General features: G+C 36.9%; 1 protein-coding gene across 1 annotated transcript in view; it reads left to right on the top strand.

Moving 5' to 3' along the window:
- Positions 1 to 17014, top strand: part of LRRIQ1 (leucine rich repeats and IQ motif containing 1) — a 232578-nt gene that overhangs the window by 39570 nt on the left and 175994 nt on the right. The window contains exon 8 of the mRNA XM_045288642.1: positions 3315 to 3408. Within this exon, the coding sequence (XP_045144577.1) occupies positions 3315 to 3408 (94 nt within the window). The remainder of the gene's footprint in view (positions 1 to 3314; positions 3409 to 17014) is intronic.

The raw sequence follows: 17014 nt of genomic DNA, 5'->3' as shown, positions 1-17014 counted from the left end.
TCTGTGTGGATGTTTTTTGCATCATTTTTGGGTAGGGGGCATTGCCAATGTTATTAAGAATTTTGAACTACCTATTGTGTTGTTTATTTTCTCTAGTGCTTTATCTTTTTATGTTCAGTATTTTGTGCCTTTTATTATTTCCACACTTTTAAATAGTTGAGGTTTCGTTTGATCATTAAAAAAAATGTTTTGGTGGAAACATAGTTGCGGATTTATAATTCTTCCGTGTAAGTATTTTAAACCACGTATTTCCCTCGGAGCACGGCTTTCTGTGCACTCAGCTGAATTTGAAGCTTTTTGCTTTCGTTATCACTCAACTCGGTCTCTTTTCTAAGCTTTGTTTTGATTGCTTCATTTACCCAGGGCTTTTTTAGCAGTGTTTTGTTTTTTTTAATTTATAAGTGCTTGGGCCTTTTCTACAACATTATTGTTAATGTTTTCTAAAATTTTATTTTTTCTTCTGTGGTCATCCATTCATTGTTTTAATACTTTCACACTTTCAATATAATTTTTTTTCTTTTAATCCAATAATGTTTATTTTTAATTTTAACAGTGTCATTGGCATGCAATTCACATATCACATCATTCAATCATATTAAAAAGAGGTGTACAGTCATCTCCACAATACATTTTAGAACATTCTTTTCTTTCTTTCTATTTATTTATTTATTTATTTATTTTTAACATTTTATTAGGGGCTCATACAACTGTTATCCCAATCCATACACACATCAATTGTGTAAAGCGCATTCGTACACCGTTTCTCAAAACATTTTCTCTCCATTTAAACCCCCGACATTAGGTCCTCATTTTTCCCCTCCCTCCCCTCTCCCCCCTCCCGCATGAGCCCTTGATAGTTTATAAATGGGTATTTTGTCATATCTTGCCCTGTCCGACGTCTCCCTTCATCCACCCCTCGGCTGTCCGTCCCCCAGGGAGGAGGTCATACACAGTTCCATGTAATCGGTTCCCTCTTTCCTACCCATTCTCCCTCCACCCTCCCTGTTTCAATATAATTTTGATAGCTGCTTCAAATCCCTTTTATACTGATTCCAAAATTTTGTTTACTTTTGGGTCTTTCCCATTAGCCGTTTTTCTCTAAACTATGGGTCATAATTTTCTACTATCTAAAAATGTCTAGTTATGTTTACCTGTATATTGTACTTAATAGATAATACTATTTAGTGAGTTGTAATGTTATCGTCCTTTAAAAATATTAAGTTCAATTCTGGAAGGCAATGAGATTATTCATAAATGATTTTATTTTGTGAGGTTTAGTTTAATTTGCCATTGGAGCAGGTGATTCTAGTGTTCAACTATTAAAGCGTGCCTCCCTTCAAGTGCTGGTCAATTACTCCTAATGCAGTCTTTTTGGATTTAACTGCGTCACTGAGATATGCTCAATTCATTCTCATTCAGACTGGAATTAAATTCCAATTTATCTTACAGCTATATAAACTTTCTATAAGTCATCTGGTATTGCTCATACAGATGATCTCTGCTAGGTTTTGTAGACTTTTGCCATGCCAGCATACAGCCTGTGCACGAGGTCTTTGTTTAACCACGGCATAGACTCCTTCCTTATATCTCACACCCAGCTTCTCATAGTGTGTTTCTGAGACGGAAAGCCTATACTTCCTGATATCCATTGTTGGATATATATATATATATATATTGACAATTTTGAACATATAAATAATGATTTTCATTGTTTATTTTTCTGTAAATCTTACAAGTGTCATAAAATTGTGTGATGCTTACTTTTCTCTCTGAATTTTCTCTCACTGCTTTCATGGCATTTTGGGGGTGGGGTTTGATGTGAGAGAAAGTCTGCTAGATATTATTCTGTCAGGTACCATATATTTACCCAATGTTTTTTACTTTTGAAAACTTAATGTTGCTAAATTCTGTCCAATTTTGACTCAGCGATTCAAAGAGAATAGAATCTGCCCTCAAAAGTTTGCTATGCCGTAATCTTTGTACAGGGTCTACACACGTCATTGCTAACCAAATGGTAAGGATTTGAAACCGTTGGCTGCTCTGTGGAAGACAGAAGTGAAAGTCTGCTTCCATGAAGATTAGTAGCTTTGAAAATCAGATGGGGCGAGTCTCTAGTCTGCTTTGCAGTCTAACTGTTTTTCAGAAATGACTCAATAGCAGCAGGCTTGAGGTTTGGTTTCACTTAATCTTTGTGAGAGTGGAGAGCAAGTCCTTTTATCATGAAATTACTGGGTGGGCTCTCACTGCCCACTCTTGGTTAGCAGCCATTGCACTGCCCAGGCTTGTGAAATTCAGCTCAGTTCTTTGTTCCATTTTACCACCTATCTTTTGCCAAGAACTATTCTGATTGACATACGTGGCCGTTACATACTTCAATTTATCTTGACCCCATGGAATAAGTATTGTGTTAGTCTGGGTAGACTAGAGAAACAAATCCATGGACACACATATGTGTATAAGAAAGAGATTTATATACAAGAGCAATTGAACATTGAGAAAACATCCCACTTCAGTCCATATCAAGTCCATATGTCCAATATTAGCCCATATATCCGATATTAATCTATAAAGCCCTGTTCAGACTCATGAAACACATGCAATGACACTGAATATAGAAGATCACAGGCCAGTGGGTAGAAAGTCCTTGGATCCAGTGTCATTGGAAACATGTCCATGTGGGCAGGAGTCTCTGCATCAGGGTGGGTCTATGTGTCTTGTCAGCTGCTATGTCTCCCAGGGCGTGAGCAGAGAGTCTCCCACCTCCAAAGAGGAAATACCGGAATTCCCAGAATCCCTAGGGGAAGGCTGTGCCACACAGAAGCCTCATTGGCTATGACCTTATTGACAGGCTAGACTCCACCCCTACATGCTTAATCCTTAAATTGACAGTTATATAACTACCACAAGTATGAACCTGGATGCAGTCATAAGGTAGGTATATGGTGTACATCAGTTCACACAACTTGTAGATTTTAGAAGCGGGTATCCTGACTAGACAGGATACTGTGTGTTTCTCGCTCACTACATTGTTCTTGTTGTGAGGTGGAGTTCTGATTCATAGGCACCCATTGTGTAACACAGCAGGTTACAGATCGATCCTGCACTACCCTTACAACTCTTATGTTGCAGCTCATTTGGGCAGCCACTCAATATAGACTCCTTTTAAGAAAAAGAAAATTTCTAAAGAAAAATAAAGTATTCGTGTTTATTCTCCTTAATTACTAAGGATAAATAAAATAGTAATTGATTTATGTTTTTAAATTTGCATCTGCAAAATACATCCTAATGAATTTCATTATTGATTTTTTTTTCAGATCTTACAAGTGTCATAAAATGGCTTGATTCTTGCTTTTCTCTCCATGAGTTGTCTCTCACTGGAAACCCATTTCTTCAAGAAATAAACTGGAGGTAAAGGAGCAGTATTGTACCCCATATGCTTCCTTTAATTATAGTTGTAAAAAACACAGTTGGATGGAAATTGCTATACATATACTATAGGTATACTAGTGTATGTGCACATTAGAAATTTGGTTGTATTTAAAAATTAAAAACAGCAACAACAACAAAAATTTATTGTTACCAAGTCAATTCTGACTCATAGTGGTCCTACAAGATAGGCTACAACTATCCCTGAGGGTTTCTGAGACAGTAACTCTTTACAGTGATGGAAAGCCTATCTTAATAATGTCTTTAAAAATTCAGTTTAAAATAACTTTCTTATATGTAAATTAGAGAAAATTTGAAGCTATAATGGTGATATAAATCATTGACTATATGACAAGTTTAAACTAAAACCAAACTCCCTGACTGCTAGTTGATTCCAACTCTTTGTGGCTATATAGGACCGAATCTAACTGCCTTGATGGATTTCTGAGATTAAATAATTTAGCAGTTTTGTTAGGATATAATTGAGATATCATATAATTCAATAATTCAGTCACATCAAGAAACAGTGGACAGTCGTCACCACGATCAAATGTAGAACATCATTTTCTTGGTTCTTGTACTCCTCTTTGTTAGCTCCCAGTTTCCTTCCAGTCTCCTCCGCCCTGCTCCCAAAGAACCATTAATCCTGGCAATGTCGTTATAGTTTCCCTTCTCCTGGATTTCACATACAGAAAAAAAGTTTACAAAGCACTAACAACAATAACAAAGTAAACATAAAAACATCAATAGAAAAGAAAGCAAAAATGATTAAAAGCTAGAACAGTTTTAAATGGATCAAAATGGAGATCAAATGATAAAGTGTTAAATTTTAACCCAACTGCATCTGCAATGCTCTACTTTCCAATATGTTCTGTGCATAGCAAGGTTATTTACATTTCTGGACTTTGACCAGAGGGGATTCACCAGAGGCTAAATACACATGTATTTCCCTTTTATGTTTTTTAAAAAATGGAAACATCTTTAAAAAGTGTCCAAGAGAGATTTAATGATAGATACATTTTAGCCTAATTTGTCGGCCATAATCAGCTTTCTGTCTCCTAATAAGGCTATTAGGAGCATCCCTCGAGTGTGGTCAGAGGGGATTCACCAGAGGTTTCATCCTGGACCCTGCAAATGGATTTGGGGCAAATGGATATGGGGCCTCCATAATAGCCTTCTGCCAACCAGGTGCTCAGAATTTAAGCTCTGGTACTTTTCCCTCCTTCAGATTTGGGTTTTATTATTTACAAGCCTTGGATCACACAGGCTAGTGTGCTTTTTCCATGTTGATTTAGCTAATACCCCACAGTGGGACTGTATGTCTTTACAGGAGTTAGAAAACCTCGCCTTTCTCCTGCAGGACTGCCAGTGCATTCCTCACAATGCCTCCAGGGCTTCTATGACAAGTTCAAAACCCAAACTCACAGTCATGGAGTCAATTCTGACTCAGGGTTCCTGCAGGTCAGGGTAGAACTGCCACCCTATGGGTTTCCAAGACTGTAACTTTTTATGGGAGTAGAAAGCCTCGTGAACTACTGACCTTGCAGTTAGCCGCTTAGTGCATAACTCTACCCCACCAGTACAAGTTTGGAAGCCTTGACCTACAATATTAAGTTTAGGGTGATAGTAATTTGGGCATGGCATCTACCCAAAACAAAAAGTGCTTGAGATTAATTTTTGTGAATCTTCCAAAATATAATCCCACTTCTGGCATATTTTTTGTTTGTTTATTAAAAAAGAATATTAATGTCTGTCTATTTAAAGAATGTATCATAAGAATGTATAAACCCATGTCTCTCTTTGGAATACTGCAGTACCTATATATAAACCAAGAAAATATTCTGTAATTTTTAAATAGATTTTCTTTTTATCCTAAATTCTCATAGGGTGCAAACATTAGTTCTTCCAAATTGCCCACCATTTATTTTTTTTCATAATCAGCCATGTTGAACTTCAATTACATATAATATTATAAGTTTTGTTAAAATATGCAGGCAAAATATCCATGACAATCAAGATATTTCTATTATCTCAATTATTTCCCTTAGACCCTATGCATTCGCCTCTGCCCCCAAACATTAAAGATGCTTGTCTGCTCTTTTATTTTATTTCATAATTTCTGATAAGTCACTGTGAATTCTTATCTTTGCTCTTTTACTTCTGGATACATTTCAGATTTTCTTTTAAGTATTAGTTTTCTGAAATTTGAATATGATATGCTTTAGTTTTCATTAGGTTTATCCTGCTCAGGATTTATCAAATTTCTTGAATATGTGGATTTAGGTTTTTTTAAATTTTTGGAACCAAATTGGCTGATGATTTTTTAAAATATTTTTTCTGCTTTTCCCTAGCAATTTTTTCCTTATAGAACCCCAGTTACACCAATATTAGACCAAAAGATACTATCCCCATGGTTGCTGCTGTTCTTTATTATTTGATATGGATGAATATATCATTTGTCCTTGACTTGGAAAGCTCCGTATCTCCATCTTCAAGTTCTCTGCTGTTTACTCCATATTTATCGTTTCTGCAGTTAATCCAATCCAGTATTTTTCTTCAGTTTCAAATAGTGGGTTTTCATCTCTAGGAGTTTATTTTTAAATATAGAGAATATGTGTAATAACTGTTTTAGCATTCTTTTCTAGCATGTCTATAATTTACATGTCGACACTTATTGTTACACTTACTGATCATAACAAACTATGGATAACACTGTGAATAATGGGAATTCCAGCACACTTAATTGTGCTTATGAGGAATCTGCATAACAGACAAAGATGCAGAAGAAGAGCAAATAGATAAAGCATGATTTGAAATCAGAAAAGTACATTAGGGTTGTGCTCTTTCATCAGTTGTGCTCTTTCATGATAATGATGCTGTATGTGGAACAAATGCTCAGAGAAACTGGTCTATAGGAAAAAGAACTCAACACTAGGATTGGGAGAAGGCTTATTAGCAACCTGCAATATGCAGACGATGTAATCTTGTTTGTTCAAATCAAGGAGACTTGAAGTACTTACTGATAAAGATTTAAGACTACATTAAAAATCAATATGGGCTGCAACTCAGTGTAAACCCTAACCCTCACAGCTGATAAATGGATAAAACATTGGGTTGTCAAGAGTTTCGTTGTACTTGGCTGTACAATCAGTATTCGCGGAAACGTGTGTCAGGAGATCAAATGACGTACTGCATTGGACTCTGCTGAAAAAGACCTCTTTGAAGTGTTAAAGAAGTAAGATGTTGCTTTAGGGATTATGGTATACTTGACCCAAGCCAGAGTATTTTCAATTGCCTCTTCTATGGGAAAGAGGTACAATAAATGAAAACAATCAGGAAAGAGTTTATGTCTCTGAATTATGGTAGGGATGAAGAATATTGAAATTGCCATAGACTGACAGAAAACAAATAAATCTATCTCGGAGGAATTAAAGTCATAATGCTCTTTAAATGAAAGCATGGCCATGCTTTCAGATTAGAGCAGTCTCGGGGAAAGGGCCTGATGCTAGGAAAAGGAGGAAGAGGAGGCCTGGTGATTGGATTGACATATGGCTGCAACAGTGGACTCGGGCATAACAATTCTGAGGATGGTCCAGGAGCGGGATATGTTTTGTTATACATGAGTCAGAACCTACTTGGTGGCCTCTAGCAACAACAACATAACATTAAAAAAAAATCATTGTATTGAGGGCTCATACAACTCTTACCGCAATCTACATCCATCCATTGTGTTAAGCACATTTGCACATATGTTGCCATCATTGTTTTCAAAGCATTTTCTTTCTGCTTGAGCCCTTGGTATCAGCTCCTCATTTTTCCCCTTCCTCCCTCCCTCCCTCATGAATGCTTGATAATTTATAAATTTCATGTCTTGTACTGTCCGATGTCTCCCTTTACCCCCTTGTCTGTTTTTCATCCCCTGGGAGGGGGTTATAGATAGGTCATTGTGATCTGTTCCCCCTATCTCCCCCTACCTTCCCCTTACTCTCCTGGTATGGCTACTCACAATATTGGTCCAGAGGAGTTTATCTGTCCTGTACTACCTGTATTTCCAGCTCTTATCTGTACCCATGTACATGCTCTGGTCTAGACACATTTTTAAGTTAGAATTAGGGTCTTGATAGTGGGGGTGAGGAAGCATTAAAGAACCAGACGAAAGCAGTATGTATAATCGGTGCTATACTGCATCCTGACTGGCCCGTCTTCTCCCGACAACCCTTTTGTAAGGGGATGTCCAATTGCTTACAGATTGGCTTTGGGCCTCTACTCCACACTTCTCCCCTCATTCACATTGTGATTTTTTGCTCTGAATCTTTGATGCCTCATACCTCTTCCCATCGACACCTCATGATCACACAGGCTGGTGTGCTTCTTCCATGTGGACTTTGTTGCTTCTCAGCTAGATGACTGCTTGTTTATCTTCAAGTCTTTAAGACCCCAGATACTATATCTTTTGGTAGCCAGGCACCATCAGCTTTGTTCACCACATTTGCTTATGCATCCACTTTGTCTTCAGTGATCGTGTCTGGCAGGTGAGCATCTCAGAGTGCTGGATTATTAGAACAAAATGTTCTTATATTGAGGGAGTACTTGAGTAGAGCCCCAATGTCCATCTGCTCCCTTAATACTGAACCTATAAATATATGTAAATAGATCTATTTCCCCATCGTCATATATAAATATATTTACATATACATGCCTGTATTTAGATCTCTATAAAGGCCCTTTGCCTCCTAGTTCTTTCCTCTATTTCCTTTTACTTTCCTCTTGTCCCACTATCATGCTCAGCCTTCATTTGGGCTTCAGTAATTCCTCTCGGTTACATTGCCCTTGATCAAGCCCTAGCAGACCCCCTACATCCTCCTTGCCATAGATTTTCGGTCACTTGTTGTTCCCTTGTCCCTGGCCCACATAACATTTCTATTGATTATTCTTTTCTTTTGGATATAGGTCACATTTCCCAGTTTATTTGGATGCTTGTGATATTTTTAATATCTCCTGAATATTTTGAATTATACATTATTGCTTGCTTCATTTTATTGTATTCCATTTCTTCTGGTTTAAAGTAACTAGGTTGCTTGGAATTAATTGGATCCTTCCAAGTTTTTAAGGAACATCGTTAAAACAAAACAACAAAAATCCTTTGGATTCATTCTAATTTAGCCCCATTAAGATGGTAGTGTCCATGAGAGTATGTTCCCTGATGCTTTTGAGTATTACATGCCCTAGGTGATAAGAATTATCCTGTGAGGGCTCCAGGAATTTATTTGCCTTTTGATTTCTCCTGGTATTTTCCTTTGACCACATATGCTTTTGTCTCACACATCATCAAATGATTACACATATATTCAGGTCCAAGCAAATTATATTACAGAATACTGGGAGAATTTGCATATATCCACTTTTGAACTCTCTAGTATATTTGATTATATGGTCTATACTCTTTTCTTTTTACACCCAGCAATGCATACCTGTGAGGTAATTTAACATGATTTATATTTGTTTGGCATTTTTATCATGTAAGGTCAGATATACATTAAATACAACGAGGAAAAAACAGGTAGGACTGATATTTTCATTTAGAATGGAGTTTAGAAAACAGGCTTAGGGTAGGGAAAAGTAAATAATAAAATTCAGGTAGTAAAATCTACTTCTATTTCAGAGTCTCAGTTCAAATCAAAGCAAGCCTTGGCAGTTTCATCAGACAAAAAAATTACATTGAATTTATTTAATTTTACCTTAATGATTAAAAATGCCATTCCCTATAAATTGATAATTGTTATTGCTGATGCACATTAATTATCAATATATGGAATTCTAAGCCTTGACTCCTTGTAGTATCCTGGGGAAAAAAACTAATAGGAGAAATCACTTTAGGAAACCAATCTACTATTGGTTTATATCAAATTATATATATATATATATATATATATATAAAAAGACCTCCCTGTCATAGTGTCAACTTTGACTCATAATGATCCCACAGGACTCATAGTATAACTGTTTTTGTGGATTTCCAAGACTAACTCTTTACAAGAGTAAAAAGGCTTAGAAAATGCCAACTTTTTTAGGAATTGTTCAGTGTGAAAAGGTCATCTAAATGTGTGTTGAACCTCTTACCAGAAGGGCTGCACACTCCTCCCTTTGAACTAAAGCCGTCAAGGTTCCTATCCAGCTGCCTTAGCTCACGTGTGGGCTAACTTCCCTCACATTGAGATTTGAAGCATTAATTCCAAATTGTTGGGTCCTTATTTGTAAGAGCCAGATCTTAGCATGAACTTTTTAAAATATAAAGTGTAATTGAGTTTCTAAGTATAACTTGCCAAGTGATATTATTTATAATGAAAATATTTCAAAGTTGTTTTCAGACAGATATCTTAATTTTTCCAAGTAAAAACATAGACCGAATTTGTGATGACAAATAAAAATAGGTATTTTAGTTAATTATTCAGACTAAAATATTGAGACACCATATTTTGTTTAGTAGGTGACTGATTTGTAGGACAAGAATTAAGTTGATGTTCTAGTGTGATCCCAGCTTCCATCTAAACAGCTGTCATATTGTGCCAGTTCTTACAATTTTCTACAAATTGAAGGCCCTGAGTAATCCTTGAATTTATTTAATTTTTATTCTTTGGTTGTTTGGAGGATAAACACTTTCCCTACTGAATGAAATATAATTGGTCCAATATATTGCTGTTGAGTGCTGACAAAAATGCAGAAGTAAATGTGCACATTTTACGACACTTATATAGTTAACATATAATTTTTAAAATGTAATTATATTTAATAATGACAGAAATTAAGTAATACTATATGCCAGGGTTCTTCCAACATTCATGGAAATATTCCAGTATTTTTAAATTTCATTTTCCTCCAAGTTTTTTGAAACCTCCCCCCTACTATGTAGAGTTATTTGGCTATCATCATTTTAATAACTAGATGAACTTTTGTGAACTAGAGTAATCTCAACTTGAAATTTTTCTTATCAAATTTCATTTAGATCAATTGACCTATTGCAGGTTTCATAATTTTAATAAGATTTTTTTTTTGTCTAAAGGGTTTTAATTTAGAAATTTCTAAAATATGGATTTGTGAAAGACAGCATCAACTCAAACTTTAAGCAGTGAGTTCCAGCGAACTTTCTATAACCCCACGATACCAAGACGGAGATTACTTATAGATTTTCCCATTTGGCTTCTTACTTTCATGTCTAGCCAATGATAACATGGGCAAAACTGATGGGCTAAATAAATTCTTTTTTTAAACTTAATCCACAGACTCAGTTTTAAATCTCCTTTGGGAATGTCTTTCATTGCATTGGTGATTAATAGCGCTTCTTAAGTGACAGAATATTCACCAGGAAGTTTTTGCTAAATGAAATATTGATTTAGCTCTGTGTAGGAGGAGCCCAGCTGGGAAAAACCAATGCTGATATCTCTTCAGTATTAATGTATTTCATTTCCAATATTAATCAACTGGCCACAGCACTTTCCAAATATATTCACCTTGCACTTTTGTGTGTCTGCATTTTGAACTTTAATAGCCAACCCATGCACTGCTATCATATTGCCAGGAGTTCCATAACCATTCCTAAAAGAGGGAAGTGTTTAAAATAAAACACTGACTCTAATCTGACTATTTATTAAATTTAAACCTCAAATTCCAAGGTATTTTCAGAATCCTAAGCATCTAAACAAACAATGTTTTTCACATCCATGGTGGATTGAAAAATAAGATGAAAAGATTTCTGACCAAAATAAACTGGGAACTTTTTATTGTAACTTTATATTTTTTATTTTAATAAATCATTTTATCGGGGGCTCTTACAACTCTTGTAAAATCCATCACATCAATTGTATCAAGCACATTTGTGCATATGTTGCCATCATCATTTTCAAAATATTTTCTTTATGTTTGAGCCGTTATATCAGCTCCTCTTTTCCCCCTCCCTCCACATTTGTTAAATTCTCAAGATATGACATCCAAATATATCAGATTTAAAAATTTGAGCCCTGCTCACTCATCACTCTCTAGAATTATTTCCAGTAGCTAATATATTTTGTTTGATAATACTATTTATATCAATAAGCTATGTAAGAAAATAGTATTGGATGATTAAATACCATCATTTTTCCCATTAATGTGAGAAATCAAAGTCTGTATTTTGGTCTTTAAGATTATATAAGTTTGGTAGGAGCACTGGTAGCGCAGTGAGTTATGAAGTGGCAAGGTCAACAGTTCAAATGACTAGCTTCTGCATGGAAGGTAGATGAGGTTTTCCACTCCAGTAAAAATGTAGTTTGGGAAACCCAGGTGCAGTTCTTGTCCGCCTGTGCGGTCCCTATGAGCTGGAAAAAAATCCTTGGCAGTGAGTTTGGTTTCGGAAAGGGTTGCTAAATGAGCACTGGTGATTAGGTGTTGTGCTGCTAACTGTGGAATCAGTGGTTCAAACTTACTTGGAGAAAGAAAAATCAGGCTATCCTTATACAGATGTACAGTGCCAGAAATATGATAGAGCCATTCTACCCAGTCCAATAGGGTTGCTATCATACAGAATTGACTTTACAACATTATGTCTTATTTATTTATTTGATTTAAAAATTTTTCTTCATTCTTTATTCAATTATATCTGAATAACAGTCATCTCTCTATGTATTTGATATGGATTCTCTAATTCAATATCAAAAGAATGCTGTTTTCTCTTTTATTTCTCCTAAGAAATTCTTATACCATTTATGTATGGCAGTGTTACCCAATGGCAGTGTTCATCAACAGACAAATCAGTGGAATATAATTGCTACAAAAAAATCCGTTGCCGTTAAGTCGATTCCAACACAAAGGGACTTTCTAGGACAAAGTAAAACTGTCCTGTGTGTTTCATGTTGTGTTAGTCTGGGTAGACTATAGAAACAAATTCATAGAGACATATATGTGTATAAGAGAGAGTTTTATATAAAGGGCAATTGTACCTTAAGAAAGCATTTCAAACCAGTCCAGTCCAAGCCCATAAGTCCGATAATAGCCCATATGTCCAATACCAATCTATAAAATCCTTTTCAGACTCATGAAACACATACAATGACGCAGAATTCAGGATGATCACAGGTCAGTGGGTGGAAACTCTTTGGATCCAGTAGGGTTGTATGCATCTCAACGCTGGCAGGGGTCTCTACCTGGCTTCTCCTGCTTCAGAGGTCTAGTTGCATCAGGGTAGGTCCATGTGGCTTCTCCAGCTCAGGGAACTAGCATTGTTCCATATGTCTTGTCAGCTGCAGTGTCTCCCAGGGAGTGAGCAGAGAGAGAGAAGTGTCTCCCACCTCCAAGGAGGAAAAAACCCCCAGATTTCCCAGAATTCTCAGGAGAAAGCCATGTCCATAAAGACGCCTCATTGGCTATGACCTGATTGACAGACTAGACTCCACCCCTTCACACTTAATCCTTCCAGGTCCCAAATTGACACCAGATTATGTAACTACCACACATGGCCTTAAATATTTTCAAAAGCAGACTGCCATATCTTTCTCTCAAAGAGTGGTTGGTGGTTTTGAACCACCCTTTTAATATCAGTGCAGCATTTTAACCGCAGTGCCATAAGATCTACAATCTAATTGCCCCAGACCTATCTCTCTCTCTATCTGTGTGTGTGTGTGTGTGTAAAGCAAATTCACCAAATATGCTTGATATATAGAATGTACTGCAAATTCACAATTAAATTCCCCCAATTATAATTAAGACACTTTACAATGGATTAGCTATTCAGAGTTGCTCTTTTAGGTTCAAATTTCAGAACCAGCATCTCTGATTTTAACATTGCAAGCTGTAGTCTACTTTCTACCCTATGTCTTGTTTCTTATTTTTTTAGGGTAGGTAAGAAATTCACAGGATTCAGCAGGAGAGGTCTTTGGTTGAACCAAAGGCTGCATTTAAAAAAGAAAGAACGCCCTTTTAATTGGCATATAAATCACAAATCAGACCATTCATTTTGAAAGCCTTCCAGGTACCATTGAGGCCATGCTGCTGTTACCAGGTGCTGCTGAGTTGGTTCTGACTCCGCCATCATAGATACAGCAGAAGCTGGTCCTGAAACAGTCTCACACTGGTTAAATTTGAGGCCATTGTGACAGCCAGCGATCGATCCATCTCTGAGAGTATTTCCTTTTTCACTGATCTTCTGTTTAACAAGCACGATGTCCTTTGCCAGGGACTCGTCTCTCCTTATATGTCTAAGTATGTGAGATGAAGTCTGGCCACCCTGGCTTCTAAGGAGCATTCTGGCTGAACTTCTTGCAAGAGACATTTGTTTGCTCTTTTCACAGTCCAGGCTACTTTCAATATTCTTCACAACACCATAAATCAAACACATCAAGACTTCTCCTCTTCCTTATCCAACGTCCATCTTTACATGCATTTGAGTTCATTGAACAAAACATGGTTTGGGCCAGGCCCACCTAAGTCCTCAAAATGACATCCTTGCTCTTCAATCAATACTTGATTGAGGTTCGTGCAGCTGATTTACCCAGCACGATGTGTTGTCAGGAGAGAGCAGTCCCTGGAAAAGGATATCATGTTTAGTACAGTGGTGGGGCAGCCAAAGAGGAAAAGCCCCTTAATGATTCACTCCGCGGCCACATCAGTGGGATCAGGTGTAGGAGCAATTGTGAGGACGGCACAGGACCGTACAGTGTTTAGTTCTGCTGTGAATAGGGCTGCTATGGGCTGGAGCTGGCTCAGTGGCACCCAATAACAACAACATGCTTTGTTCAACTTCTTGACTACTGCCTCCATAAGCAGTGAGGCAAAATCCTTGACAACTTCCACTCCCTTTTTTTCTCCATTTATCTGGATGTTACCTCTTGGTCCAGTTTGGAAGAACTTCGTCTTTTTTTTTTTTTTATATTGAGTTGTACTCCATACTGAAAAGTGCACTTTTTTATTTCCATCAACAAGTGCTTCAAGACCTCACTTCAGCAAGAAAGGCTGCAACATGTGTGTACCCTAGGTTGTTTATGGTCTTTCTTCAAAACTGACGCTGCATTCTTCTTCAGCATCTCAGATTATTTACTCAACATAAAGACTGATTAAGTATGGTGAAAGGCTACATCCCTGATGCTCACATTTCCTGATTGTAATCATTCATTATTCTTTGTGTCTGTTAGAATGACTGCTTCTTGACTGATACAGGTTCCACGTGAGCACAATTAAATGTTTTGCAGTTCCTGTTCTTCCCAATGTGATCCAGTGTCTCTTTATGGACAGGAGGATGCCGGTCTGTTATTCTTGCTGTCAGCCAAGAGTCATTGGACATCAACAATGAGATCCCTTTTCCCACTTTCCCTTCGGAAGTTGGCTGCAATTTCTGGAAGGTCCCTGTAAATGTATTGATACAGCAATTTTTGAATGATCTTCAGATAAATTTTATTTATATGTGATATTAATAATATTGTTTGTTGATAGAATATTTGCATTCTGTTGTATAATGTTTCTTTGGAATGAGTACAAATATGTCTATCCTTTTGACCAACTCGTTGTCACCCAAATGTCCCGGCATAGACAAACACAAGATTCCAGTGCTTTATCAGCTTGCTGAAACATTTCAGTTGGCATTATTTCAGTTCCGGTGTTTTTGGCTAATGCCATGAGTGCAGCTAGACATCTTCCTAATATACCATTGGCTCTTAATTATATTCTCCTTCTTGGGATGTCTGAATGATGATTATTTTTGACTAGTTCTTTTTGGTAGTGACTGTGTTTTTCTCCATCTTTTTTTTTTTTTTTGGATGCATCCTGCGTGATTGAATATTTTGCACATAGAATCTTTTGATATTAAAACTTGAGGCTTGAGTCCTCCTCCCCCCCAATTAATTTAGCTTAAGAAGATATGTCGAGGCTGGTTTCCTAATTTCATTGAAACACTTTATTAAGACTGTTTCATTGAAACAGTCTTCTGGACTGCGTTTTGATGAGATTTTCTGTACAGCTCTTTGACTTTATCATTTCTTCAATTTGCTTTCATTACTTTAGGGTCAAGACCAAGTTTCTGAGTGTCTTCAAACATCCACTTTTATCTTTTCTTTCTCTCCTGTCTTTTTAATGAACGTTTGCTTTACTTCATGAGTGATGTTCTTGAAGTCACCTCACAATGCATCTGTCATTAGTTTTTCCATCCAAGTACTATCCAGGCCCAACTCTGTCTGTCATTAATTTTCAGTAAGTAAAATTTGTTCCTGAAATGTTCTCAAAATTCATGTGGGATATTTTGTTTCATGGACCTCTTTTAATTTTCTTCAATTTTTACTTAAACTTACAGATGAGTAATTTGTAATCTGTTCCACATTCAGCCCCTGGCCTCATTTTGGCTACTAAGATTGAGCTTCTGCGTTGTCTTTTCCCAACTGAAGTGCTCACTCCCATTTGATCAATTCCAATGCATAGTGGCCCTGTCGTACAGAGTAGAACTGCCCCTGGGGGGCTCTGAGACTACATCTTTACAGTAGTAGAAAGCCTCATTTTTAGTTGGTGGGTGGGTGGTGGATTCAAACTGCTGACCTTGTGAGTAGCAGCTCAGCTCATAACCCACTAAGCCACTTGGACTCCCCATGTCTTCTCACAAATGTTTTCATATTTATTTCTGTGCATTCTCTCTAGGAAGTCCATTATTATATTACCCATTTATGTTATTGAAATGTATATTTATGATGAAGAAATTGTTGGTCTTGAAAAATTCTATCATGTGATCCTAGCATCATTTCTATACCACGCCCATATTTTACAACTAGTTACTTCTTTGTTTCCAGCTTCTACATTCCAGTTGCCAGTGATTATCAATACATCTTGATTTCACATTTGATCAGTTTCATATTGAAGAAGTTAGTATAACTCTTTCATTTCTTCATTACCAACTGTAGAAGTTGGTGTGTACATTTGAATAATAGTTGTGTTAACTCAATTTCTTTGTTTCCATATAGATAGTATCCTGTTATAGACAGCATGTTAGTCCAGGTTGACTAGAGAAACAAGTCCAGAGACACTCATATTGTATGCAAGAAAGAGCTTTATATCAAAGAGCAATTGTATGTTGAGAAAACATCCTAGCACAGTCCAGATCAAGTCCATAAGTCTGATATTGGGCCATATGTCTGATCCTAGTCTAACAATTCCTCTTTGGACTCACATAGCACATGATGCCAAATGCAGGAAGATCACAGGCTGGTGTGTGAAAAGTCTTGTGGTTCCCATGGTAGTGGACGCATTTTCAGGGCTCTGGCTGCCATCACTATGGGTTGTCAGCAGGAAGTTGAAGGCAGAGAGCGTGGCCTGCTTCCAGGAAGAAAAGAAGAACGTTCCCAGAATCCTAATGAGAAGGCCGATGCCCACAAGGAGGTGTCATCAGGCTGTGACCTGATTGAAATGCTAGACTCCACCCCTTCACTTTTAATATCCTCAAGTTGAAATGACATGTAACTACCACGGACCACTGTTTGTAAACTTGACACTTTCACACAGCTCTTTAGCCATACATAAAACAATAGTAAAACCATATTTGTGACTAACAGGGTAGAACCAAAATGCATATAACTCAAAATGT

This window comes from Echinops telfairi, unplaced genomic scaffold (assembly GCF_000313985.2).
Source record: "Echinops telfairi isolate 266 unplaced genomic scaffold, ASM31398v2 ScPeMD7_2;HRSCAF=8, whole genome shotgun sequence".
Lineage (NCBI taxonomy): Eukaryota > Metazoa > Chordata > Mammalia > Afrosoricida > Tenrecidae > Echinops > Echinops telfairi.
The sequence above is the reverse complement of the archived record's forward strand: the minus strand, read 5'-3'. Positions and strand labels throughout refer to the sequence as shown.